Genomic DNA, 27,896 nt, shown 5'->3' on the forward strand with positions numbered 1-27,896 from the left:
TCGTAGTGAGCAGTGCGGCAATTTCTGCGTGTGTATCGTACCTGGAAACGATCGTGAGCAAGACGGTAGAGGGGTTACGTCCGTATGTTATACCCATGTTGGTCGTTTCGAAGCGTGGTTACATTGTTGACTTTCTATCGTAAAGCCAGGAATCGTTGCTGCCTCTATGTTCGCGTGTAGTAACGAGGAAACGGAGCAGAACAACGGAATTAGTCCCGTAACAATTCACCTGGTTTTTTCACTCGTCGGAGAATGTTGCATTGACAATCGATTGACAATCGATCGACAAGCGATCATGTCGAATGTCGATCGATACTAACCTAGGATTTTCTCGCGGCATATCTCGCGGGGACTCTTTATTTTCAAATTATTTCGAAGTGATTCGATCGTGCGAACGTGCATGTGTAGTGTGACGAATCGTGTATTGGCTACGATTTATGGAACTATTCGAGAGTAATATACTCGTCGAAAGATTACGTCCGTGAATGTGATCACAGCTGATCGTTCCCGATAGTGAGAGACTTTACTGATCGACGAGAGAACCTGTTTGGATTCCAACGTGTCGTGCACGAGTCGAGGCGAGGAAAAAGTGAACTTCTACACGGTCTTTATTTTTGCACACGTCGTGCAATTTATTTACAATATTCGAAGGTGAGCGGTATGACTCACGTTATTCAATTATGTTTTCCAAATTTTGAATCAGCGTAATATTCGCACAACGCACATTCGAATATTTCTAACTTGAAGATAAGCTACCTTAGTTATCAAAGCTTTTAATCGTATAGGAAGAAGCAGTTAAAGATCCCACTTTATGTTTTATATATTTTGTTGAGGAGTCGATACATTTTCAATTATCTGCATAACATACGCCAAGGATTTTCTTCGATAAAAAATCAAGATCGAGCAAGCTTCAACGATATCGCTTTTCGAGCGAGATTTTAGATATGTACATACTACGTATTAACGTCAATCATTCGCGACACAAGTATCGCGTGGTACGCGACATTCAAACTACGTTACTTCTATTGGATTGCCCGTGTTGATCAGTGTGTATACCCGCATTTTGTGCATTACAAATGACTGTGACGTTGAGACGATCGACCACCTGGTTTCGCGAGTGTCATCATTACGAACGAGAATAAAAGTCACGCGTTGGCCTAACACGTGACATTCGATCGACAATTGGCGAGCGTGTAACGACTCGCTACCACGATGCTACCGAAAAAAGACGGCCATCCGGAGCCGTACGCTCTGGAGGATATGATATCCGATCTTCAAGCGCGACGAAATTCCCTAGACCAGGAGGACCTCGAGGATCCGGTAGAACTTCTAAAAAAACGTGACAAAGACCTTGTATTAGCCGCAGAATTGGGAAAAGCGCTGTTAGAAAGGAACCAGGAATTAACCAGACAGAGTGAAGCACTCACTGAGGAGTACTCTTCAAAATTAGAGGTAAGCTTTTATTTGAAGTTGATCGGTTATGTTTTTGGGTTTCTAGCCCCTCATTCTAGTTACTTTATTACAGTATCATGAAGTTATCATATTATTATAACACTAGATATACTTCATTGTTAATTTCCTTGTTAGGAAAAACGCTATTGACTTAAATCTCGTTAATTTACCAATTGCAAAACGAATTGTTATATTGAATACGATATTATCAATAAGAATAAAAAAATTGTTGCGAAAATTACCAGAGATTCCATTCTTATATATATATGATACATTTCCATTGCGTTTTATGGAAGGAATTTTGTGTAATAAACAGCATAAGTTTATTAACTACTATATCAATTTGTGTTGTGAGAGATAAAGAAAGTGTCTTATAATTGGATATGATCAAGGTAGTCTGTTTAATCAAGAAAAAAGAAAATATAAGACGATAAAATCGTTGTCTCGCGATAGGTTCGTTTATATCGAAATCAATGTTATAGCTGAAAGTGATATGGCATAACAGTTCGTCGGAAGATTAACGGCACCGATTCGCATTGCGTAAGGGAAGGTTTTATTAGATTAATCGTGGAGGAGTGGTTTGCCTCTAGAGTTCTCGCACAGACCGGTTACACACCGTTTCATTACACTGAAAGCTCGCATTAAGGGAGTCGCCGTATCATCTCGTATTAATAGAATAAAAAAAGCCTCTAACTGATCTATGAATAGTGTAGGTAGAGCTATAGGACGACTGTATGCCAGCACGCGCGTGAATCGTTGGAAAAAAAAACCTAATCAACTAGCTGTCCTTGGTCTAGGTCATTCTAAAATACGGTTATCTTTTCACAATTATTCTTATCATAATAGCTTTAACGCGTTTATTTTGTACGTCTCAGATCAGAAACTGTGTGTATTTTTACGATATGTTCATGATATCGCTTTGATCGCGTCAGTTAAAGCAAAAATCATGACGTTAAAAAAGAGAACTTCCATAATAAATAACAAAGCATATATGTACGTAAAGTTTTACAATATGGTAGTAGATCCTGCTTGTTAGCATACAGGATGTTTATGCTATTAATTACTCAGTACTTTTCCTGTAGTTGGTAGATTTATGAGAAACGTGGCGGAAAACAAATTTTCATTACTTTTTATGCGCAATATAATGACTTGGAGAATGAAGTACATATTTTTAAGATTTTATAACATCGTATATATATATAAACAATAGTATTTCCTAACTGTACACAATAAATATATATTTATTATATTATATATTATAAATAAATATATATATTTATATTTATTGTGTACAATTAGAAAATATCATTGTTTTGGATCAAGTTTTGTCTTGTCATAAGAAATGGTAAAATTGTTTCTGTCATAAAAGGCGACCTCCAAGGATCACTTATAAAAGAAAACAAAATATTTGGGATTGCGATGATAAAAATTCGATCAGTAACGAACATTTTATATTCATTTGTTTTGAATAGCATTCGAATATTTCCCGAAACAGTAGTCTAGTGGATCGGTTAGGGTTGTTGGAGTGGCTGCCTCAAACGGTGGTCTATTAGCGAGCAATTCGCATTGCGTGTGCGCATTCTCCTGTTGGAAGTTTTCATAACTTCTGTCGACTTTTCACAAGAATGAATCGAAACAAGGAAAGAAAAGAAAGGAGAAAAACGAAAAATGAAAGTCGAGGTGCAGGCTCGCGAGCGGATAAAACGTTTCTCCGCGGATTTCGCCGGAATCGGGCCACGGGGCACGACTCTGAATTTCAAATGCACTTTTAACGAGTGCCGTGCCGCGATGGAGATTCGAGATCGTGGCGGACGATAAATTTATCTGCGAAAACTAATGGCAACGCTGACATTGAGCGCAGCGTCATTCGTTGATAAACTTCTCTCCGTCACGTGTGCCGATTTCATTTTTCACCTTGTCGAGTCGCTTTCGCGTTCGGTGCGACGCATTTGTACCGCGATCAACGTATTACTTTTCTCTTTCGACTGCTTGATATTGCTGCAACCGACAGCTACATAGAAATAAATTAAAAAAAATGATTTTACACAGTTTACATCGCATCTCATAACTATAAAATCACACAAAAACTTCCAATTTTTATTTGAAATCTACAAAAGTTCGTTAACTGTACCTTTGGCTATTTTAGCTTTTGTATATCTCTACTATTTTATAGTGAAATATTCCATTTTCACAAAATTTCACATTGAAATACAAAAATCAATAATAACGTAATTGTTAACGTTTTCTTTCTCGTGTCCTTCACGTTGTATTACATATTTTTATATTTTATTTAAATACGATTCCAAATATGACAAGTTCGAAATCTTATTGGAAAATAATTTGTCAATTTTCTTCCTCAAAAATTATGTATATATATATTTTATAAATATTTTATAAGTTTATAAGTTTAACTGTTCAGTTTTACATGTTACTAATAAGATTAATATCGTGTTCTATTTTACACTTGGTGCTTACAAAATAAGAATCCAAAATTTAAAAACCGTTATATTCGACTAACAGTATATTATACATCAAATTGTCGGGAATACCAGAATAAAATTTCCAGATTTTTCGCCGTTTTCATCGCTAATTTTGTTCGTTGCCGAGTCATTCTTGTGTGTCACGTAACTTGTGAAAATATTATTAACAGCGTTCTGTTAAACGATGCTCGAACAATCAGAATTTAAGGAAAAATCGCGGAATCACTTGTTTGGAGCAGCGGAAAACACGTTAATCGCAATAATCACGAACCTTCCTGTACAGTATTTGTAATTCTACCTAACTGTTAGAGCATTCAACGCGATTTTAGATATACATATACGATGGCTTTCTATGTATGTTTTTGTATGGAAGTCTCACGCGAGATCATTACCACAAGTGGAATTTATATGCATTCGTAATATCGTCCTACAGCTTGGAAAGCGTAAAATTGAGATGTTCGAACCACGTAACTATATAAATCTTTTTCATTACAATTATGTATTCCGCGAAAGGTTATTGAGAGACTGTGAACATACAATGCGTGCATAGAAAAAGAAACTGTTTATAGTTATATAAAATATGCACATATATGCATATATATATATAGGAAATAAAACGGAGCGGTTATTGTATTAACTTTTTCATATGTGGTGATAACAACGTGTTGTCAAGTGCAGGCCAAATGTTAGCGTTCGATGACACTACCGCATTGGTGTCACGTGTAAGTCGATCGATTATGTAAAATTTACAAACTTGAAAGTTTTTATCAAAATACGCCGGCTACTGGTTGAAGTTATCAGTAAATTTATGCGGACTCCAAAATATTGGTATAATGAACATAAATAACGAATAAATTTACATTTAGATTAACTTATTGTGTAATTATTGCTGGAAATAAAATTCTGACAACCGGTCTGTACTTTTTGTGCCTCAAAGTACAAGAAACGTATCTTCAATTTTATATTATAGGAAAAAAGAGAAATAAAAATTTGCACAATACAATTATTGAATTTACGAGCAAGAATTCGCGTACCTATACGATCGCCACTGCATTTGCTATAATATTTAGTGGTTTGAATCAATAAAGACACAGAGTAGCTTGTCCGCATGTTGCGATGGCATGTAACTTGCCGACTTGGAGTAGGTAGTCGTACGGTGGTGGACAGAAAGCCACGAAAGCGTGGAAACAAGTCACTTAGGTCTTAGGCAACGTAACGTCAAAGACAATGCCCGGCATCACGGTCTGCCTGCCCGCGTACCCGCTTCTTCGTCTATCTTTCCGCGTTTTGCCTGTCACCGTATTTTTGACCTCCGGAGAACACGCTATGAGCACGCTCCTGTGTTTCTCTTTTGTCTTTGGTTACAATGCTAGTTACACATGGTGTCTGGCTCACGCTTATAAACTGGGATTCAGTTCACTGGGTTACTTCAAACTTCGTCTGATTGAGACTTGAAACTTTCGACCATTTGTTGAATATGAAAAGATTTTTTCGGAGGTTGTGGAATTAATGTACAGAGCGATTCGACACGAGGGAAGTTGGTTCCGCCGGAATGCGTATTTCCTGGAGAATTTCTATCGAATGTTACATTTCTCTCTGCTCAGGGTTTCATTCAATTTCGCTGAAAGGAAAAATTCTGGCGAGCGAAAGACAAAACACGCGAACATTACGATTACTTGGACGTTCGCGATTCTTTTTATATCGCAACGTGATGCATTCCAGAAATGATTGTGCTTTCTTTCGAACGGATCTACGTGTCTTCCGCCTTGCTACCGGATATAATTATAGCTTGCGTCATAGCATTCGGCGAAGATGCATGGAATCGCTAAAGAAGCGACACATTCGAGAAAACGATATTTTATCGGTGGTGCATCGTCACTTTGGTCGATAATTATACAAAGCTAGAACAGTATCGTGTCAAAGAGATATCGTCATCGATTGTACCGCGTCGTTAATACCCGCGTTATTGCCCGTCTATTCTCACTTTATTATGTTCACGTGCGATTCACGTGAATGGATTATTTCTGAAATGAACGATACTGGAGTATATTCTTATCCGGTATCGTTAAGAAAATATCCATGAACGCGTCGGTTCTCTCCTTTTTTCCCTCGGTTTTTGTTCGATTTACTCCGCGTTGCTTTCAACAATTTCACTTTCACGATGGCCTTCTCGTTCATAAACGACGCACGACTATGCGTGAACTTGTCCAGATACACGTTGGTATAAGGTGCGTGTGTGAATTGCAAGAAGGATTCGCATGAAGTAGCCATGACGAGCCTTTGATCGAATGGTTACAATATTTCGTTTCCGGTTACTTTAATTAAACCCGTTCATGTTACTTTTACAAGTTCGCGTATCCGGCGTTATCGCACATGTGGTGTATGCTTAAAAAGTTACGTAAAGCCTCTAGAAAGCATTTTAACAACGACCGATCGACGGTTTCCCCGACCAATCCACCTCCAACTCGTCCGCCAGCTGTTTCTTTGATTCCATTGTATCGTAGTTTGTTATACCCTCGCATGAATTATGCAGAATCGAGTGGCAACTAAACGGTTGTTCGATTGTGTGTTATCCTTTTTGGACGATCGGTCGATGGCATCGATGCGTTGCGAAATATCCGATTATTTAATAATAATGGAACGCTCAATGGTAACCCTTCCGTGGCCGAACAACGAAAAATAGTATGGTAATCGAGGGAAAAGAATTTTAATAGCGAAAACGGACAATGGATTTATGCGTACAGGCGTTGAAACGGAGCCACTCACAATTAGTCACGGAAGAGTTTTGAAATTATGAAATTCAAATGTTGTTAATTTATCGGCGATTAGACTTTAAAAGACATCGGTTAGGAATTAATGTTTCTATCATTAGGAATTTGACCTGTGTTTTTACAAGAGTTAATGAGACAAAGGACAGTGAGTTCCGTTTAAAGATTCTAATTAATATTCGCGTGGCATAGTCTTGTAATGCACGCTTGCTTCATTTACAACTACGTATGATGTGTAATGATGTAGTGTTAATATTCAATGTGACGGAAATAATTATTCTTTATATGCAATAATAAGACGCTATTTCGGTTTTGTGTTTTACAAAATTTTTAAATTTAATTCTATAGTTTCATATCTATGCTGGAGTAACTATGAAAAGGAGTTAAATTAGAGTTTAGTTTGTTGAATGGTATAATTTTATTAATGTAAATCGTTTGAAAGATATTCAAATTAAATATTGATTAATTCTAGGCTTTTTATAACATGAAATTATCAGAAAATCATAAAGAAGTACTGTGTTTTAAAAATAAGTAAGATAAAAACGAGTGACAAACACAATACCACAACATAATATTTCAGAGTTAAAAGGGAAACAATGCGTGTAAGGATCTTTAAAAACTGTACTGTCGCTGTTCGATCTTCGGATCACAAGATTTGTCGATATTATACTTCGTTAGAGACTAATGAAAGTATGAATTGAACGCAATTGAACGATTATCGGAAGAAGTAGAACCTTTCGTAGAAACACTTTACACAGGGAAAGGTATCAAAAACGTTCGTTATACAATAACAGAAAGCTATTCGTAGTTTCAAATTTCGAAACAATTCAACAAAACTGGAAAGTGTATTTTAAAAAGAAACAACTGACCTAACAATTTTAAAAAACTTCATTAAACTATCTTATTAAATATAAATTATCTTATTAAATACTGCGAAACATTTGTCACATGTCTAATAACAGAGAGCTATTTCAAACTGTCTATTTAAAGAAAATTCAGAGTAGCTGAAACACATATTTAAAAAAGAGGGCGATGAACCTAGGAGGTTCCAAGGACTTCGGTATCACTGATCCAAAATTATCGAGCTTTTGATGCACTGTTAATAGATGCCGAAAGAAGAAGTGGGTTAAAGTAGCAATGAGATCGAGCCGCTACGTTTGCCTCTCGTTATTGTATAATTGGTAGTCTGAAAGCGGCGGTAGAATAATCGCGGCACCGTGTCGGCAATAAAAAGCGGCACTTACACGGTTGGCACAGCCGAGATCTAGAAAGCCGAGATTCCACGGGCTCCTCGCAGCCGGTGACCTGGGAATTTCGAGCGCGTGAATTACGCGATCTGCCCATTTGCTCGTGGCGCGATTCTATCTATTAAAAATTCATTAACCTCGCGATAATTAGCCGCGGGATACGCACCATCATTCTGCTAACCATTGGCGTATCCCCATTATCGTTCGTGTCAGAAATTTGTTATTTCGGTGTTCTTCTTTTCACGTTAATGATACGTAGAGAATAAACAGTTGGATAAAGTGTTGGTATAGCATTGGCAGATGTCGTGAGAACAAAACGTGTATTTCGTAACAATGTTGTTCAACTGTTACTCAATTTGTCTAGGTTCTCGATAGTTGGCAGAAATTATTAACTTGGGAGCAACGTAATCCTGCACTGGTAAACGTTACAAATAATTCAATCGTGTATCGTAACGCAATTAGCTTTATTGTTTTACGATTCGATGAAAGATTTCAATGGTTCATTATACAATTCCTTAGGAATCCTTGTGAGAAAGTGCGAATGCAATTCAGGTTGGCCCGCGCCTTTGATGCGAAGTTTCTATCGGACCACTATTATGCCGCTGATATTTGTAGGAAAGTGCATCGTGAGATCGCGGTTAGGCGATTATAAGGGGATCCAGCGTTGTTACGCCTTTCCCTCTAAATATTTATCATATTTACTTCCAGAGCTTGACGTGTTTTCCTTTGTCGAGCGCGTCAGATACGAAACAATATTCGCCGCTTTTTAGAATCGCTTTCTCAGGTACGTTAATACGGTTACCTATGTTATCTGAATACGGTACTTGGATTCCCGCGGCGGCTCTTGGTTGAAATGACCTGTGAAAAATTCTTTTTCCACAAAGGGATACCTTTTTCTGAGCTATACGAATTTGGTGAGCAGACCATGGACTGCGTGCTCTTTCGTTTCCAGACATTCGACGCAGCAGAGGTAACTAAAGAAGTCATTGAGAATATTAGCAACAGAATTCCGAGATTCAGTTGAGCATTCAATCGACACAAAAGTGTGATTTCAAGAGGCGGATACAGTTTTCACGAAGAAGAAGAAGAAAGAATATCTATGCGTGTTACAATGATGTGTTCCCAGACCCAGGCAGGACTAATTGCCATAGAACGAGCAGTCGCTTCTGCGACGGTGCGATTCGAAGTCTAGGAGAATGCGAAGCAGACCGGAAGTCCGCGAAAAAGCAAACCGTTATTTCAAAGGAACGTTCTACCCTCTTTCCTCGGCTTGTTTACCTACCAACGCATTAAAGGGAACACGAACCAAGCGACAACCTAGCAAACGAACCTAGCAAATTTCACGAATTCGTTGCAAGCATCGAAAAATGCATACTCCTGGTCCCATGCGCGGAATTTGAGTTTTGCAACGAAACAAACGTTCTTTAGCTCGAGTTTCCGGCCGTAGGTAAGAGCGTAACTGTATAGGGAAAGTTTTTAACAACACCACACGGAAACTCGAGTCAGAAGGGTGCTCGTGTTTTCAACTGCTCGTTCTGAACGAGCGTCGGCGTGTGCCACAGGGCCGTCCCAAGGAAACGAGCAACTAGTCGAAACGATCAACTAGTAAAACAAGTATTTTCTCTTAAGAAACGATCACGAGCACCGTTCCAATCGGGTTAATCGTTACGACATTAAATCTTTGTTACGAACTCCAAGAGATTTCGTCGAAATACCATTAAAATGGATGTCACGCGATCGCTAGATAAACGTTAGATGCCGTAAGTCTTGTACTAAGCCGTAGATTCTTTCACTTTTTTGGCTCTTTTATTGTACAGAGTTGGTACTCTATCGCGAACGGATACGACTTATACCCGATGGATCATAAAGACACGATATTATACTTTGTCGAGTACCAACGAGGATACAAATTGAACGGAATTGGTGTGCAAGAAAGGAAACAGTTCGTAGAGACACCCTACGGGTAGGTGAAATTAAAAGAGCGGAAAGAAGAGACGCTGGAAAAAGTTCAGCGCGGTTTGTCACGAAACAGGCTAGTTAAGAGCTTCTGTACCGTTAGTCGGAAACTCCGATTGTTTGTTTTCAATTTTATTACACCTCGTTCGTTATCTTTCCCCATTGTTCTGCCAGTTTCTCGGCGGTTGGTGCTCGTAGAGGACGGAGAACGAGCATCCTCGTACGAGCGAACATGCGTGGCTGCGAGCCTGTTCCACGAACGATTTACTTGCAAACGAGTCGAGATGCAGTGAAATTGATTTGACGGTGAACCTGCGCCGAGCCACTTCCAAATGTACCGTGACGCTTTAACAAGGTAACTACATGGTTCTGGAGTTAGCTCGTGAAGATGGCTATACCTGCTTGATAGGTCGATGCTTTCTTCCCTAGGATTCAGGCGACTGGATTTTATGGATTTCCTGTTATTTCTGGTTTTGAGTTTCATCGATGTTCAGGATCATAGTCGTCGTTAACTAGGTCGACGCGTAGGCTTCAGGTATATGAAACTGAAGTTTAGGGAAAGTAAATTCCACCTCGTGCCAATTTGAGAAATTCCAGCGTTTCATTCCAGTTGTTCTAGTTATGGATTTATATGTTTGAAGCTACGTATTTCTCTAGACCTCTATTTTGTTAGAAAACGTTACTCGTTCAATAAATTTTGAAAGAATTAATTAACTTGTATCGAGACGGGAAAAAGAGAAGCGTTGAAATTATATGAAAGATTTTGCAATAGTTCCATATTATGGTTTATTTAATTAAAAGAAAATTGTTAAATTATATTTATTGTTAACAAGTCGGAGTTAATCGGAGGAGACGACTCAATCTGTTACTCTTTTGGTTTTTTATTTCTTAGAGATTCCAGTATTTTTACATTGTTTCATTCCTATTAAAAACAATTATCGCATTTATATATGCAAGAATTAAAACCTACCTAATCGAGATTCATGTTTTTACTAACTTCTAACTTCGTAATTGTAAAAGTCTTCGATTAAGACACGATCCGGTTAACACAATCGTGAAACTCGATGGATGCACTGCATTATTTTTAAATTTAAAAAGGCGAAGATAGAAATTCTTTTAAATGGGGCTGCGAAGTTGCACTTAATTATCGCACGGTGTCTCTGGAGAATCACCTTTTTTCCTTCCGTGATTATTCTACGCCAATTCAATTGTGCACGGTCTACGCGAATTCTACGACAGGGAAAATTTCGTGGCTTCGTGCTTGGATCGTCGGTTTTTCCTTCGTTCTCATAATACTCGTACGGCCACCGTGCGTGCATGAAGTGCGTGCACTCTCACCTGTCGGTGTCGGATAACGATTTGAAACGGGAGATCGGGTACGCTCGTTTCTCGAGACGCGGTTTACCGCTTAAGGGACCATTGTAAAATAAAATATTAATTTTTCTTGGTGGCAATATCGATCCGGCTCGTGACTGTTTCCTTATTTCCCACGATTTCAGTCGATGGCGTCGATAGATGAGTAGATCGCGTGCGAAAGAATTTTAGATCATTCACAGTTTCCACAAAGGAACATATTTTTTTTCTCTCTTTGCTATTATTATCACATCGATTATTTCGTTTTATTTCAGCGGTTGATTGATTTACCTATGATCAAGTACTAATGCTACGTTAGAATCTAAAAAGCATCAGATGTCGTCTAGCATCTTCTTCTAGATGATATTTCACGCCATCGTCATCGTTCTGTATCTCAAATTCAACGCTATCGTGGATCCCACTCGCCTTAATGAGCCCCATTATTTAATTAAACTAGCATTTAATCGTTATCGCTGTCGAAGTTGCCGTAAGATTTTAAGCTTCGTTTGGTCGAGGCACACGTCATGCGACGAATCGACCGAGTCGATAAGATAAAACGTTCGGCAAACACTCGAACTTAGTCGCATCGTGGCAGCCTTGATACATTTCGAAAGGTGCACGAACCGCAAACTTCTTGTTACTCAATAGCGCTTTAATTGCTGGTGAGTCACATAAGTTTTGTAAACAATAATAGTAGCCATGAAACAACGGTAACTGTCGCTGACGCGATTGCGACATCGGCCTCCTTTTAGTTTGTCGTAATCGGCCGCTAATCTCATTAATCGTGTACTTGGCTAGCTACTTTCGCAGATTCTACAGATAATCGGCAGCCTTGTTTTCTACTTAGTTACGCGATTTCCCCCTGCAGAACGCGCGATTCCGCGTTCTCAAACGAGTTTCGATCATCGATCTGAATTACGCTAACGGAGCATACATACGCGTCCTTTATCAGCGTTTCGCGCAACTTCCACGGGAATGTTCATTTAGTACAATAATTACTTAATATCAGCCTCGATTTGCAGCGCAGATTGTTACTATGAATTCACTACCGTTCAAGATAACCATTAATAACGCATTGTGTTCGCGTTCCCGCACTGATCTCTTGATCTACTTTCTTTCTGTACAAAACGCAGTTTTCCTTAAAACCGAACCGATACAGAGATAGTCTTATCGCCTATAATTTCAACCAGTTTCTAGATATACTAGTTTCTAGTTTCTAGGTACGTTCTTAGCTTTCAGATACCTGCTCGCTGATAGTTGGAGCGAGATATATCGATACGAGACGAACGTAATCTTCCGAAACCATTCTGGCGACACAGTTTTCTAGCTGGTTCCAACTTCCAGTGAAATCGCGAAATGTCTCGTTAGGACACGTAGCAGATTTTATTACGGTCCGTCACAGTAGATTGAATATTCGATCGTGTAAACGGGTCTGAATCGTGCCACCTTGGAGTTGGCAACGACAACCAATCGCGGAATCGAGTCAAAGCTGTCGCTTACGTAAAACGATAACGCGATGTCGAAGTTGGTGAACCCGTTATTCGGTACATTGTGCGCGAAATTAAATAACACAACGGATCGAGCGTGTTAGATTATCGAGTGTCGATGGAGTAATCGTGACGCTCGACGCATCGCACCTGGTTAGATGTTCACGTGGCTCTAATTACACAACGCGTTTACGTTCGGGAATATATCGGTTCGTTTCTTACCGCTGCGAAAAATATCGTATAGTGTTATCAAATAATGTTCCTTGTCCGCTCGTCTTCTGCTAGAAACTTAAGCAAGAACCTGATGGAAGAGCATCGAATAAGAACCTCGAACAAGAACTTTGGAAATCAGAGGCAAATGCAATCGAACAAGAGTCACGCTTCGATCCAATTAGCTCTTTCCATGATGAAGCGATATTCTGACCGTAATAGGCCCGGAGAAATTACACAACGCTTTTACGCCGATCGCCACGGGTTTCCTTTGCTCTCGTCCGCGTTAATGCTTATGGACGTATCCGGCTTTGCTGTTACCTGATCGCCATTGGTACGTGAAAACCACAAGGATCTCAAAGTCGAACTTTTTCATTGATTAAAGTTTGTTGTTAGAAGCGAAAATTATTCCTTATAGCATTCAATGAATAGAGTCTAAAAATAGCAACTTTGAAAACTTTCTAAATGCAAATTTAACGTAAGCTCGCTTGATTAAAAGCTGAACAGTCAGTGATCTAACATCTTGCGAATGTAGAGTTGTGTGCAGATTTCAGTGTAACTCTTGAACGAAGAGTAGCTTTTGAATTTGAAGTTTTTTAAATTCAAAAGTGACATTTATTGGCTATACTAGAAAATATTTCTACCAGCGTAAAACGAACTTTAGCCTTTTACTAGACGCAAGACTCATATGCATTTGTAAGAAACATATATCTAATTGGTTAGGTTATTCGATTGACAAACTCTGTAAAAAGTTTCGTAGAATAAACTGGTTACACCAGTACGTAAACTACATATATAAAATTGCATATAAATTGACAAATCATACGTCGAATCTATAAGTAATTTTAATATACATATACATTTAATATACATATCTACATTCTGCACATTTCGTTTCGACATAACAGGTCAAAGCAGGTGATCATAGAGGTGAAAGGAATACAATAAATTCTTAAAACAATATGTACATATATGTACACACCATGATCTAATACTCTTTTTATATTGTATATTTATAATTTTTAAAACGAATAAATAGTACACTTAGTATCATTATATACGTGGTATATTAAAAACCTTCAAAATGATATATTTACCTACGTATACCATAATCTAGTTCTTTTTGTTACATTAATCCACCGTCTGGAGCAGATCGCGCAATATGCGGATGGACTTTGGTTGTTGCAATAGTATACGATCATTGCCTGGCTCGTCACGGGCCATTGCCTCTCTATTACGAGCCTCCCTACTTCTTCTCCTTTTCCTTCTCTGAGAAGGTTCACCTCGCATAATCGTTTTCTTCTGAGGGAAAGTGAACGAGGAACGGTGCGGCGCAACGCCAAAAGCCGAGCCGAGGCGAGCGCAATGCGTCACCGCGAAGTGCAATGCCAATTAAAACGGCCATTATCGCGATCTTTTCGTTTCTTTTTTATTCCTGAACATTCGCTACACCCGCCAATCATGAAACACGTGCACCATTTCTTTTGATAAACTGTGACTTATACCTGTGGCATGCGCCAGGAAACCCGTTAGATAATACTTATTCGATTAGCTGCGCACGAGTCAAGACCTGTTTATCGGCAATCGTTTATTTATAAAAGCAGTTTATATAAAAGTGTAATAAATGTATCGAGTGAAAAAGTGGTGTAAGTGACAAGATATTTTTTTTAGAAAAATTGTGGGTCAAGTCGAACTCGGCTAGAGAAATGTGTATGCTTTGGAATATTTAAATATATTACTACGTGTCGCGACCTCCTTTTATAATAGCTAAGCAACCAATAATCCTGTCTTTCCCTTATATAACAGAAAAAAAAATTGTAACAAGATAAAGAGAAGATCCAAAAAATAGGTATTTCTTCGGAACATGATTGTATCTTAATATTTAATTACAGCGTTAAAAATGTTCAATTTTTGACTTGACTGAATCCAGGCTATAGATACGCATAAATGGGCCGCGGATTTTTATGTATTTATGTAAAATAGATACGAAAATGCACAGAATGCATGTAATGTTAAAAAAGAATATATGTAAAGTAGACTAGAGTTGACCCTCGAACAATGCTATGGACACAGACACCCCGAGTAGTCGAAAATCCGCGTGTAATTTCTGAGTCTCAAAAAACTTAACTATGTATGTACGTACATGTACAATATAATAACCTGTTGTTGACTGAAAGCTTTATTCTGCATATTACATACATGCTTTATTACTGTATTCTTATAATAAGATAAGTTAGAGAGAAGAAAATGTTATTAAGAAAATTGCATAAATATAAGAGAGAGAAAATACGTACACATATTATTTATTATATTATTTATACATATATCGTATTTATACTGCGATAATGCGACGATTGGCACACGACTGATCTCACGACCTCGGCAATAATATGGTAACAGCCTGTTCGATCGTCTGTTAACAACAGCGATTCGCTTGTTTCTTCAACAGCTCTTCGTTAGTCGTTTAATTTGTTACAAACTCACGTTTTATTATGCGGACTACATACATAGTATGTGTGTCATCCTGGAAACTTCTACAATATTGATCGAAAAACAATCCGCGTATAAGCAAACCTTCCGCGTTATTCGAGGATCAACTGTACTCTGTTTACATTAAATGAAACAATTTTTTGTTGAAGCTCTACTTCTTCAGGTGCCCTCATAACTTTGCACGAAAATGCGCAGTCTACTATTAAAGATTTCAGAATTCATGAAATATTCGTCCCCTGTATTTATCTCGTTTTTGGAAAAGGTGTAGTTATCCCGCTCTTCCACTGAGCAAATTATAGTATTCTCGAATAATATCGTAACATCGCGTCCTGAAAAGTGAACGAAGAGTAGTTCGCAGCTGAAGCTATTAAGACGTTTCTTTCCTTCTGTAATTAAGACGCGATTATGACACTATGATTCGTTTCGTTTAGCCATTGCGTCGTAATTATGTCGCACGGTTTCTGTCATTATATTAGGTAGTTCTTGTCTTTTATTTAACGGTACAGCGGATCCGCGAAAGACGGAATAAAAGATCCTTCGTCGCAGGAAATAAATTTGCACGAAGGTTCTTAATCGTGTGATTAAATTAGACGCGGCACGAAGATCGACTCGGCAACGAGGAAGGAAATACGCGGATTGCCACACATTGTAAAACACTCGTCATTTCGTTTTCGCAATTGGCGGATCGTTAGAGCTCGTTAATGAGAACGAATAGGCGTATACTTCAACTTTTAAAACTTTTTGCTGTAGAAATTAGTCGAAGTGGAAATTGTAAGAAAGTCGCAACGAAAAAAAGTCGGATTTTATGGTATATGACTGCGTATACGGAGGAAAATGATGTTCGTTCCATATCAAATAAGCAGGTATGCAATGTTCGTAGTCAGAGCGGTATCATGCGGTTGGACAGAGAAATGATAAATCGAAGATCCGCGTCCATACGTACCAGTCACTGTTCACTCCGCTTCCTTGTTTCGGTTACTTCCCTTTCTATCGGGCGGATGTCTGTTTCTTCGAGCAGAAAGTGACAGGAGCTCAGCCATTAAATTAGAAGTCCGATAAAGTGTGCCGGAAGATGTATTGCTGGTCACGGCTGTATAATTAGAATAATCTCCTTGTCGTGGATGGTTTTCCCTTTAACGGGAGGAAACGTTATTATGCATGTTCTGAGAAACAGAATTCATCGAGCTAGCTATATCGGTTGATGTAGTCATGAGAAATTGAAATTCAGATTTTTCGTTTGCCAAATCAGATTGCTTTAATCGATCGAACTGTCTAGTAGGATGAAAGATTCTCTTTAAGCTTGATATACGAGTATAGTACACGTATAAAAGTTTTACATCTGCTTTACGTTTCAGCCAACAGCATTTCCCAGATATTGAAAATATTTCGTAACAGATTTAACGTCTGTAAAAGACAGAAACTTTTTTCAAATCCGTTGCGAATTAATTCTGTGTCTTGATGAAGGTATTTCGCTACGTACATGACACGATGTAGCAACGACCATTAACGACGACATTAGCTTCGATGTCGAAAGAGCAGAGGAATAAACGAGAATGGAACATCGAACATGATTCGTGACTCAATCGATATTTGGACCTTTTCACGTTTTTACAATTGAATGCTGTCTCTAATTATGCACACCGATTTGCTCGTGAATACGTATGTGTAGTTTGTAATCGAACTGGGATCAAATATTATTGTAATCGAATTGGGGTCGAACTTAATTATAATCGAGCTTGATTTTAACCAGAAGTAACAGATGCTTCGATATATAAGAAGGATCACTAACGTTTACTTATCGATGATTCATCCTATCCGATAGATAGCGAAACAGGTTGAGTCCGGTATGAATAGCAATGTTATCGTTATTTACGTTGCGAAGGATTGCACACGAATAAATTTCTATTGAAAAGTGTAATTTGAATCGAATAGTTCAATTTAAACACAAATCTTCAAATTGAAATCTCGATTTTCAAATTCACCTCCTAAAGTTCCCGACATTATCAAATTCCATTCTATATTAATTTTGTTTTATTATTATTGTCCCGTAATAACTTCTTTACTTTATTGATTTCTAAGACACAGACAGGCAAGATGTACCGAAGCGAATCTTTACTCATGATACCAGACACGTGATCTTTCCATAGATTACATACAGATTTTCCTAATTCAAAAATTTACATTTAAATCCAATTAATGTATCCTGAACTTTGAAATAGGTCTAATTGTGACTATTACAAAAACTCGAGAAGCTTAAATACAGTCCTGGGAGATCAAACGCGAGAAATCGCACATTCCATGTGGACGCAAAGGTCGATGGGTGTCAGAAATGATGTTTTCTGAAGAACACCGATGTGGGAGCTAGCTGGTAGCGTCATGGATAGCGAAACCACCGCAATCGGAGTAACAGTCGTGTTGGAGAACGGGTTGGAGATTCGTGACTCATGGATCTCCGCTAGTCGCCTTCGGCCATGTTATATACCTTATGGAAAAAGCGTACACGCGCGTTTCTTGTCTTTCCTGTATGCATCACACGCTTGTTTGCCTTTCTGGTTTTTGTCCGTAGCCCCGTGTGTCTCGTCCCTTCTGCTGTATCCTCCACGTATAGCTTCCTCGTATTTTTTCACCTCTAGTTCTTTTCCCTCTCTTTGTGCACCCAGGAAGAGTTTAACCACCTTGAGGTGGATATAATCGGTAGGGCTTCAAATTAGCCGACGTTTAAGTTAAAATCGGCAAAGACAAAGGCTGTTTCGTGGCCTTTTTGATGAACGTATCGGCGCAATAAAATGTCAGGCATTGTTAGTCTTTAATAGGCATTGTTGGAGGGGCATTGAAAGTGACGTGATTGCATTATGCTTTCTATAGAAATGTTTGAAATACTCGCGAAATTTCCAGATACCTCGGTCATATGAAATTGCGTTACTCGTTGAATTAATTTGTTGCTCAATTGCAAACAAATATCGAGGAAATATTTCACAACCGTCGAAGCCACGTAACTTTAACCAAATTTTTCATTTTTCATAATATATCGGTATTTCGCTTTTACAGATTCAACTCGTACACACGCGATATATAATTATTATTTTGCATCTTTTATTAATGCATAATTCTTACCTTTTCGCGCACTTGGTCTTGCCACTTGTAGACTAATATATATATATATACTATATAACATATCGAGTTATAAAAATCGCAATTTTCTCGTTCTCCTCGTGCTCTGTCTTTGTCTTTCTTCATTCTACTTAAACGTTGTTACGTATTTCGTAACAGTCTGTAAGATACAACCTTACCTGAAAGGTAAAAGATACGCGCATATAAAAATAAAACAGTACAAAGATAACAATTACGTATCCATTGATAATTCTCTATCCATTGGTTAATTTGATTTCAAATTCTTTCTGTTTTTCCCCTTTTTCTCTCGCCTTTTACGAGACACGTAATTACGATCCTAATAAAGGAAATTAGTGTTAATTCGAGGATCGAATCGTTAGTGGTCGACGATTTTCGAACGATCGAGCGACCACGAGCCTTCGCCTGCGTCGACGATCGGTCGATGAGTAACCACGGGAAACCAAGGCCGTACTTACCTTCTAGCTCGATAAACTCCACCAACATCGAACCGTGTGATCGTTGTGTGCGGGCCTGTACTACAACTGCTTTTTCATTCGGCACCTGGCAAATACATCGCAATTCGTACCGCAAAACTGCATATTAGCGTTGCGTGAACGCATTCAAATTAAAATTCTGGCGTTCCCCTGTGAATCGAACGTTTCAAGCATTTGCCATTCGTTGGTTTTATTCTTGGACGAGTTTCACGATAAAAGATGCGGGATCCAGCACGACCAATTATTTTCTAGCCTCGTGATTTCGTGATTTATAACTGCAGGGATCAGTCGTAATGTGCCGCGTCCAATTATACCTAATCGTTATCGAGTGGAATGTATTCATTCAAAAGCGATCGATAAATCAGACCACGCTTCATGATGATGAAAATACGTAGAATGATTTTGATTATAACGAGACTAGGAAAATTAAGCGCTTTTAAGCATTGAATTAAAAGAGGCAGATATAACTAGCTCATTACCTGATTCGTAATTGTCGAAGAAAGTCCAAAGCGAAGCTCAGACGTTTATAATTTACAAGGGAATTTTTTACGGATATGTACACGATTATATACGGATTATAAATAAATTATGATGAAAATTATCGATATGTTAGAATTATTCGTGTCGAAGCGTTCGCGTGATGGTCGATTAGCGGAATGAATGAATTTTTCTGTCGTTTCCCGGAAACCGATTCAACAAATTAAAAAGAAAGAGCGTGTAATTAATTATAAACTAGATGATCTTGCCTGTAGTCTTCCTACACGCATTAATGAGAAACCATTGTCTCTCATTAATTCTTTAAGTACGTGTACATTTTTATAAATTGCCTTCTTCGAACGCAGAAAGATAGGAAAGATAAATGCAATATCAAACGAAGTCGTTAATAAATGATATCCGTATCTCAAATTCGATTCAAATTTTTAGCTTTTGGCAATATTGACGACAATCGTGTCTAAAGGGTTAATCACGGATAATAATAAATTGGAGAAGCCAGCGTGCATGTTTTCAATTCCAACGGATGATGAAACTCGTGTAGGAGCTTTGGTGTTCTTACGAAACACCCAAACATTATCCTTTCACCGGATCTTGTTAGGTCTTGAGGATCAGCGTCATCATTGAACCTGAGAGAAGTAGGCGAGCGTCGCGTCGACTCCGGTGAGTCACCGCGTGCCTTTTTAAAATTCGTCCAACGATGCCAAGTCGGTGAAACGAAGTGACAATTTCGAGAAAGGAGACTCGACGACAGAATCCTGTTTTTCGATATTCTAGTCAGGGACGTTTGCGGTAGCCTTCGTTCGTAGGTCGATCACGACGCTTCGAGGTCGAAGGTAACCAAGCGATTCAAGTTGCTGATTTTACAAACATCGTTGAGGTAGACCGCTGCTCTTTTCTCTGTAGTTCGTTCTTAACTCTTTTGTTTTTATTATTCAATAGCGTTGAGGCTTTCTTGCCACGATCGTTTGTTAGGCATATTTCTCACCGTTATTACATCGACCAGACTGCGTGAATAAACATCTACTTTCATGGATACCGAGAAAGTATAGTATTCTCCGTTCGGATATACTTTCGAAACTAAATATTCCGTTCGAGATCATACGATACGCATATCGAAGATTTAGAGAAACATCGCGATAAAGTCTCCAACTTATGAAAAGTATTGGTAAAGTTGAACTCGACTCGATACCGTATTTCATTTTATCCTTTTCGAGCTTATAAATTTAATATCCTATAAAATATATTCTTTTGCGTTGTAACTTAATTTAATAGAAATATGGCAATACACACACTCAATTAATTACAAAAATATAGTCAAATAGTTAATACTTTTGAAAGTAATTTATCGAGTATGAATTACACAGGGCAAAATGTTAAATGCTACACGAAGTGCAAAGTGTTAGTCGAAAAACCTCTGATGTTTTCAAATATTGAAACATTAGATATCATCACTACCTTATGTTGACTAAAGATTATTACTATCTTGGTGAAACATTTGTACAGTTTTTCTATTAGATAAGAACAGATCTTACGTATCATTTTCTATACTTATCTCATTTTCGAAAGAAGATGCATTTTATTTACCTATTTTTTCTCTCTATAAATTCTTCACATATGTATATAGCGAGATCATTTGTATATATAGACAAACACAGTCGAGTGCTTCGACACGTGCCGGAACGAAAAGTTTCGACATCGAAACACGCGACAGCCTGTTAATTGGCTTTCATCGATCTCGTATAATAGTCTTAACGTTCCCGCTGTTTGTTGTCATAGAGTCTGGAACAAGAGAGGCACCTGCTTCGTCGACGGTTGGAGGAAGCCAGGAGCGAGAACGAAGCAAGAACCTTGGAGCTCCAGGCAGACGTGGAGACATTGAGGAGTCAGCTAGAAGAACAAAATGAACGAGCTAGAAGAGCGGAACGGGACCAGGCGACGCTTGTCGCGGAGCTCACCGCACAAAATACGAGGCTGGCCGATCAGCTGAGAGAAGCCGCGAAGCAGGAAGAGCAATTGCTCATCGAGGTCAAGGTGCTCAGGGAAAAGTGTGCCCTCAGAAGTACCACGCTCCAGGATCACGTCAGTAGCCTGGAGGTTCTCAGGGACGAGGTAAATTAGTAGTTTCCGAGAGAAGCGCATTGAGCCACGTTCAGGTTAGCCAAGTTACTTTCAATTTGATTGATGATCTGAAGCTTCAGTTCAAATAATTTGCTAGTGTTAATTTCTTGTTTACGTAACTTGAAATATTCTCGTCTAAACTTTGGGTCTTTATCAGCAAAGTCGCTTTGACTTCAAATCGTTTAAAATCATTTTACTAATGGAAATATGTTATTTTTAATCTATTCAAGTTTCTATACACATTTTTATCAGTATAGTCATTCAACTTTGAGTTGTTAGTATTCAATGTAGTTTGAAATTTCTTGACTAATGCGATCCCGTTACTTGTTTCGGAATATCATGCCAAGTTTCGAGTAAGATCGTCTTAAATGCTTTTTAGCTTAAAAGGAAGACAAGTTGCTAAACAACGTAATATGTTATGCCGCTTTGAAACGCAACGTTAGGTACACAATGTACGCAATTATTTTATTTAATCACATTGCCTTCGACATTTATCTAAAATCAGAATCTAAATCTAAAGTCAAACGATGCAACATGTATGAACGTGAAATTAAACTCAATCGATTCAGACAACGTGAATTCAACTAATTTGGCTAATGTGAACGAGGCTTCAGGGGGAGCCCGTTTCTCGAAACAGATCCACGCTTCCGCAATCAAGTATTTTATTTCTCTTCTGTTTCACGCCATTATGGAATTGTCCTCGTAACTTCGGCAGATATTTGTGTCGAACGATTGTCTCGAGCGCAGTACCCCTTTGTTTTTGCTTACGATTGTTGGATAATCGTAGCTAGATCGTTCTGGGAATCCAGCTGGATGTTTACCGTTGCGACCGTGGTTAATGGATATTGTTCGGTGTTAGCAGCATTGAATATGTATGACCTCGGAGATATCAATGGGCTGTGTACGAGCGTCTAATAATTCGAGGCAGATCGCGGGAGGAAGTACACGTAGCCGTGAGAAGTTCGCGCGGTACGCCAGTTCGAAGCAAACAGGTCGTGAGTCGTGACCCTCGACGATCGACTTAACTTGCCTCGTCCTTCGTACTGGCGCCCTTTGTTCTCTTCTTACGTGGAAGAAACTCGAATTTCAGGAAATACCCTTCACGCGCGAATTCCCTCCGAGTAATATACTCGTTACATTGTCTACACGTTACGTCCACCTTATTGATTATGTCATGCTATCGGTTTATCGGCGAGAGATTGGAAAATTACTTCGTGAAAAGAAACTCGAAGCAATTTACGTGGAAATGAGCGAGAACAAAGGTGACTTTGGAATAACTTAATCGCTTCAGGAATACTAGCACGTACTACTTTCGTTTATTTCCTCTTTCGTTCAAGCATAATTTCAAAACATACGCTGAACGTTTTTGTATATAAATATTTCTGAGTAGATGAAACTGTTTTACAGGTAGTTGGACTTAATCCGTTCAATGGGCCTAATTCTTTAATTAGAATCTCTTATGATCATGGAATTAAAAAAGTCGATAAGGACAAATCGATTCTTGCAAATGTAGAGATGATATGATACGTTTTCAAGGGAAATAAAATATGTTCTGTAAATAAAGAAAAATTATTACATAATAATAAGAAATTACTAGTCCATACGGTAAGATAATTAACCTGATTAATAGATCTCTCACGGATAATTAAAAAGTAATTACTTTCCTCTTCGTAAATTTTTCTCTAAAGATGTTAACCTGCCCTTGCTACAACTTAAAAAGCGTTCCTTGTGATTAGGCAAACAGAACAACCGGTATTCCCTTTCACGTATCTATTACAAGGTCGAATGGAAAGAAAGGAGTAATGCGTAGTACCCAATATTATTGTTATTACGATACCAGCACCAAGCGTATCCAAAAACAATTTCGCTAATTAACATACTATTGAATCTCACTCTGGCAACGATTGTACGCACGTCTATATTCTACGTGCTAGTTTCTCCTTACGAAAGTACCGGAAGCACGCGCTCTCAGACTGCATCACGTGTACGAAACATCAACGATCGTGGTGGTTCGTGTACGGATACGCAAACGTAGGTAGTAGATCGTAGGGAGATCGTAGTAAGCTGATTGACACAGGCCCCGATATAGCGAAATCGAATAGAACATAAGCCAGTTATGTTGAACGTGTTCCAGGTGCAGTTGGTGTCCGCACAAAGAACAGAATTAGAGAGGAGGTCCTTGGAGTTGAGGGAAGAGAGGGCGAGAGCGATGGCGGCTCTTGAAGAAGCCGAGGATAGAGCCGCGGCCTTGGATCGGCTCGGTCACGAGGCGGAACACCGAGCAAAACTAGCTGAACGTGAGAGGTGAGATACGACTTCTTAACTGGGTCCTTAACCGAAAGACATTCAATAAAGATTAATAGAGATAAATTAAAGGATAATGGCCAGAAAGCGTCTCTGTACCCCTTCAGGCATCTAACATTGTAATAAGACACTATACGTCGTCGTTAAGTTATTATTCTCTTACAACCAACATCGTTTCGGTTCACAATGATAGTACAATATCTCCGCATAATGGTCAGTTATCTATCACCGTCTGTTAGAATCGTAGGAGATTGTTCTTCTTAATCCTCGCAGCCCACGTATGTACAACGGAGAGTTTTTCCATGGCGCACATTGAAAGGGCAGAAACTAATACTTGTTGTTCGTTTCAAATGCCTACGCGTGTAGTTCTCCGCGAGGCGAGAACCGGAAAATAGAGGAAGGTTTTCCAGTCGCTTTAAGCGGTGATCGATTTTTCTCGAGCACGGTAATAATGTTTGTTTGTCTCTTTCGTTTGCTTATAGAAACTTATCGAAACGCGAACGACGGCAACTACGTATCCGTAAACGTGGGAGCGAATGTCAGTTTGTTGGAACGAGTTGAGTTCGCTAGATCGAGTTTAGAGGAACGATTTATCGTACGATTGACGTTGATCGTTTGATCGTTCGAATCCACAGGGACGAGCTGGCGGCGACATTGGCAGCCATCGAGGCGGAAAGGAGAGGCAGATCCGGCTCGATACAGAAACCACCGAGGTCCCTGCAGGCGGAGATGGAGTGCGAGGAGAGCGGAAGCTCGCTGGGTGATCAGGAGGATTTGCGTGCAGAGGTGGCGAGGGCGGTGAAGCGATTGAAGGAGCTGTGCGTCCATTTGAGACGAGGGGAGGACGACTCCGGTTTGCAGAGTGACTGCGACGAGTCTATGCTCGTGATCGTGAACAACACCACGGAAGCGGAGGAGGCGGACACCAATGGACAGGAGACTCTTGCTAGTTCGGTAAGGGGTTCGCGTAACTCGCTCCTTTTGTTCCACCATTTCCGGTTTCCGGCTATGCAATATAGGGAACCCGTGTCGAGCGCCTACGAAAACTCGATGAACGTGCTTAGTTCACCGATTGGAACACTTGGCTCGATCGTAGATAACAAATCGGCCGTGACTGGTACTTTTAAGAGAGCTACAGCTGTAAGTACGCTATAGTTATAACGCTTCGACGTGGCTCGTGTTTGCAGAGTTTGTTTACACGGTTGCTTTCATCTAGCCTACACCGATAAGATTCTTCGTAATTTGCCGCGCGACAGAGATATCTCTCCACGATCGATCCGAGTTTCAATGGCATTGTACTCGCAGGTAGTTCGCCATATGTTCGCTATACAAGCGTTTCCTCTGGTTTTTTACAGGCCAATTGTCCCGGTGCTTTGTTGGACTTGGTAGAGGAGGTATACAACTTGGCTCTTTCCGGAAGAGGGGCACCAGGAGAGCTCGGTTTAGCCGTGGAACTTCACAGGGTGCGCGAAGAGCTGGAGAACGTGAAGGACCAACACAAGCAGACGCAAGAGGAACTAAAGAGGCGCGGAGAGGCTTTGCTTGATACGACGAGCAAACTGAGCGTGAGCGAGGCCGAACTGCGCGGGGTTAAAGAGGAACGTGATAGAGCTCGGGACGATATGGAACATTCGCAGTTAACGAAGGACGAGATTTTGGCTCAGGCTTACAAAGTTCGAGACCAAGCTGTGGCTAGGAAAAACAGGGCGGAAGTGGAACTGGCCAAAACGAGGATAGACGTTCTTCAAGCTAACAGCCAGCTGATGGAGGCTATTCAACAGAAGATCGAACTTAGTCAACAGCTAGAACAATGGCAAATGGATGTGCAGTTACTTCTGGATGAACATGTTCGAAGCAAACTGATGCCCGTCACGAACTCTATCACCGCCGCGAACTCTGAGAATTCAGAAATCGTGGCTCCGGCTAGGAAAAAACGGAGCACCTCGTCGAGAAAAGTGTTCGGTCTGTTTTGACGAAAATGACTGTTCGCGTAGACTTCGCGTTGCGCGAAATGAAAGCCAAGGGACACCGGTGTACGGTGAGAGAAAAAGACTGCGCTCGAAAAAAGGTTTTTTACTTTTCGTTGTGCCGCCAGCGTATCAGGGACCACCCGCCCGCTCATCTATCCGTCACGTTTGTAGACAGACTGCTAACTCGAACTTTGAGCAGCAAACACGCCATAGAAGGCGCTTCGCGTACGTCGTTTTTTACGACAATTTGTATAGTTGTTAAGTTTACAGGGCAGCTCGTTTTTTACTAGCAAGATCGCGAAATCAAGTCTCGATCATGGGACGTTTTTCTTGCTTGGAGTAGATTTTCTGGCGTGGCTAGGTTTTTCCTAAACGTTTTTGACAATAGAATCATTACTGCTATTATTATTATTATTTTCTTCTTTTTTAATGTCGAACAGTATATCACAGTTACGTGTTCGAATGCAAGACAACGAAAGAAAGTTTCTTCTTTTTAGATGTCTGTGCGATTCATCGAGAAAAGAAGGAAAGCGTCAATCGGCAGACTTAAGCGATTACTTGGTATACGGTGAAGCGCGAACGTTTCTTTTCCCTCCGGGCGAATATCTCGTCATTCCCATAATCGTGGAACAACTCGTTACCACGGTAAGAACGATCTCTAGCGGCGTCTACTTGTAAAGATCTCCGGACTCGCGGTACAAACTTATCATTATTCTGAGCGATGCGTTTAAGCGAAGCTATAGCCAGCTCCCTCGTTCTTCTTTCTTTTTATTGGACGAAATACGACGAGGCGACCTAAAGAGGATCGATCTTTTTCAACCCGCGGCTGTAAATATATCATATGAAACGTTTGTGATAACGTAAGACAAATGAGTTTTACGTTGACTTTTACGACAACGAAATTTCTTTTGGACGTTGATTGCAATGATACGGATCTATGTAATATACATTATCGTTGTTACGATAAATTTTAACTGAATTTTTGGCGCTATCGTCGTTACATTAATGACAAGAATACCGTATAGGAACAAAAATTAAATCAAATAGAAGAGGAGACATAAAAAATTAAATTCTAAAGTTAGGAAGGGGATTTTAATGGCTTATATTTATGCGATTTTTTAAATGTTCATTAACTGTTTGAGTCCCAGGGGTCATTAAAAAAAAAAAAAACAAAACTCTCGAACTGTGCGATAGCGTTTGTTTTAATCGATTGCGAAGAGAACCAAACGGCGCGATAGCGCTCGTCATATTTGTTACTTTATGAATTTATCTCCATATTATTACATATGCGTGTTATTAGTTTATAAATATTCAAAGTTTTGTTCAATGAAAATTATTGAGAAGATAACAATGAAATACAAAATATCGTCAATTGTCCGTAGCGATCAAATATACTGGGACTTTTCGACATAAAATCTAAACGGTGTGAACGAGCTGCTTGGGACTCAAACGGTTAATAACGTCCGTCCGTCCGTCCATCTGTCCAAATGGATCAGGAAATTAAGTAGTACGAATCGAAAATTGTATACAAAGAAAAGAAAGACATTGTTAGGGCTAGTGGCGAATGTCGATCGACCAAGCTATAACCCTGCGAACCTTTTACACAACGACAGTGCGATATCATGGTAGAGAAATTTTTTCACATGCGTTTGCGTCGGTCAACCGCGACGATGTTCCTCGACATTCTTTCTCTCCATTCCAGTCTGAACGCTTAGCTTTAATTAAACGATCGGTGTTAAGTAACAACGAAGCGGTTGCACGCGGTTCGCTTAACGCGGCCGCGCAGCTTTTGTGCTGGCGTTCGCGCGCGCAGTAACCTTCTTTGTAAATTAGTAATCGATGAAGTCGAAACGCACTCGTCGAGATTGTACGATAGTTATATGATTCCACCTGATCTAAACAATTGTGACAACGTATTTATTTAATAAAAATCTGTTTTACGGATCTGTCGTATCTTCAAA

General features: G+C 39.4%; 1 protein-coding gene across 1 annotated transcript; it reads left to right on the forward strand.

Annotated features, from left to right (window-relative positions):
* The first annotated feature begins 8 nt into the window (after positions 1-8).
* On the forward strand, positions 9-27,879 carry LOC139989453 (bicaudal D-related protein homolog). The gene is made up of 5 exons (XM_072007902.1): positions 9-1,452; positions 21,320-21,652; positions 23,796-23,965; positions 24,601-24,919; positions 25,321-27,879. The coding sequence occupies exons 1-5, from the start codon at positions 1,213-1,215 to the stop codon at positions 25,936-25,938; spliced, it is 1,680 nt and encodes a 559-aa protein (XP_071864003.1). The 5' UTR covers positions 9-1,212; the 3' UTR covers positions 25,939-27,879.
* Positions 27,880-27,896: the final 17 nt, after the last annotated feature.

Source organism: Bombus fervidus, chromosome 7, assembly GCF_041682495.2.
Source record: "Bombus fervidus isolate BK054 chromosome 7, iyBomFerv1, whole genome shotgun sequence".
NCBI lineage: Eukaryota > Metazoa > Arthropoda > Insecta > Hymenoptera > Apidae > Bombus > Bombus fervidus.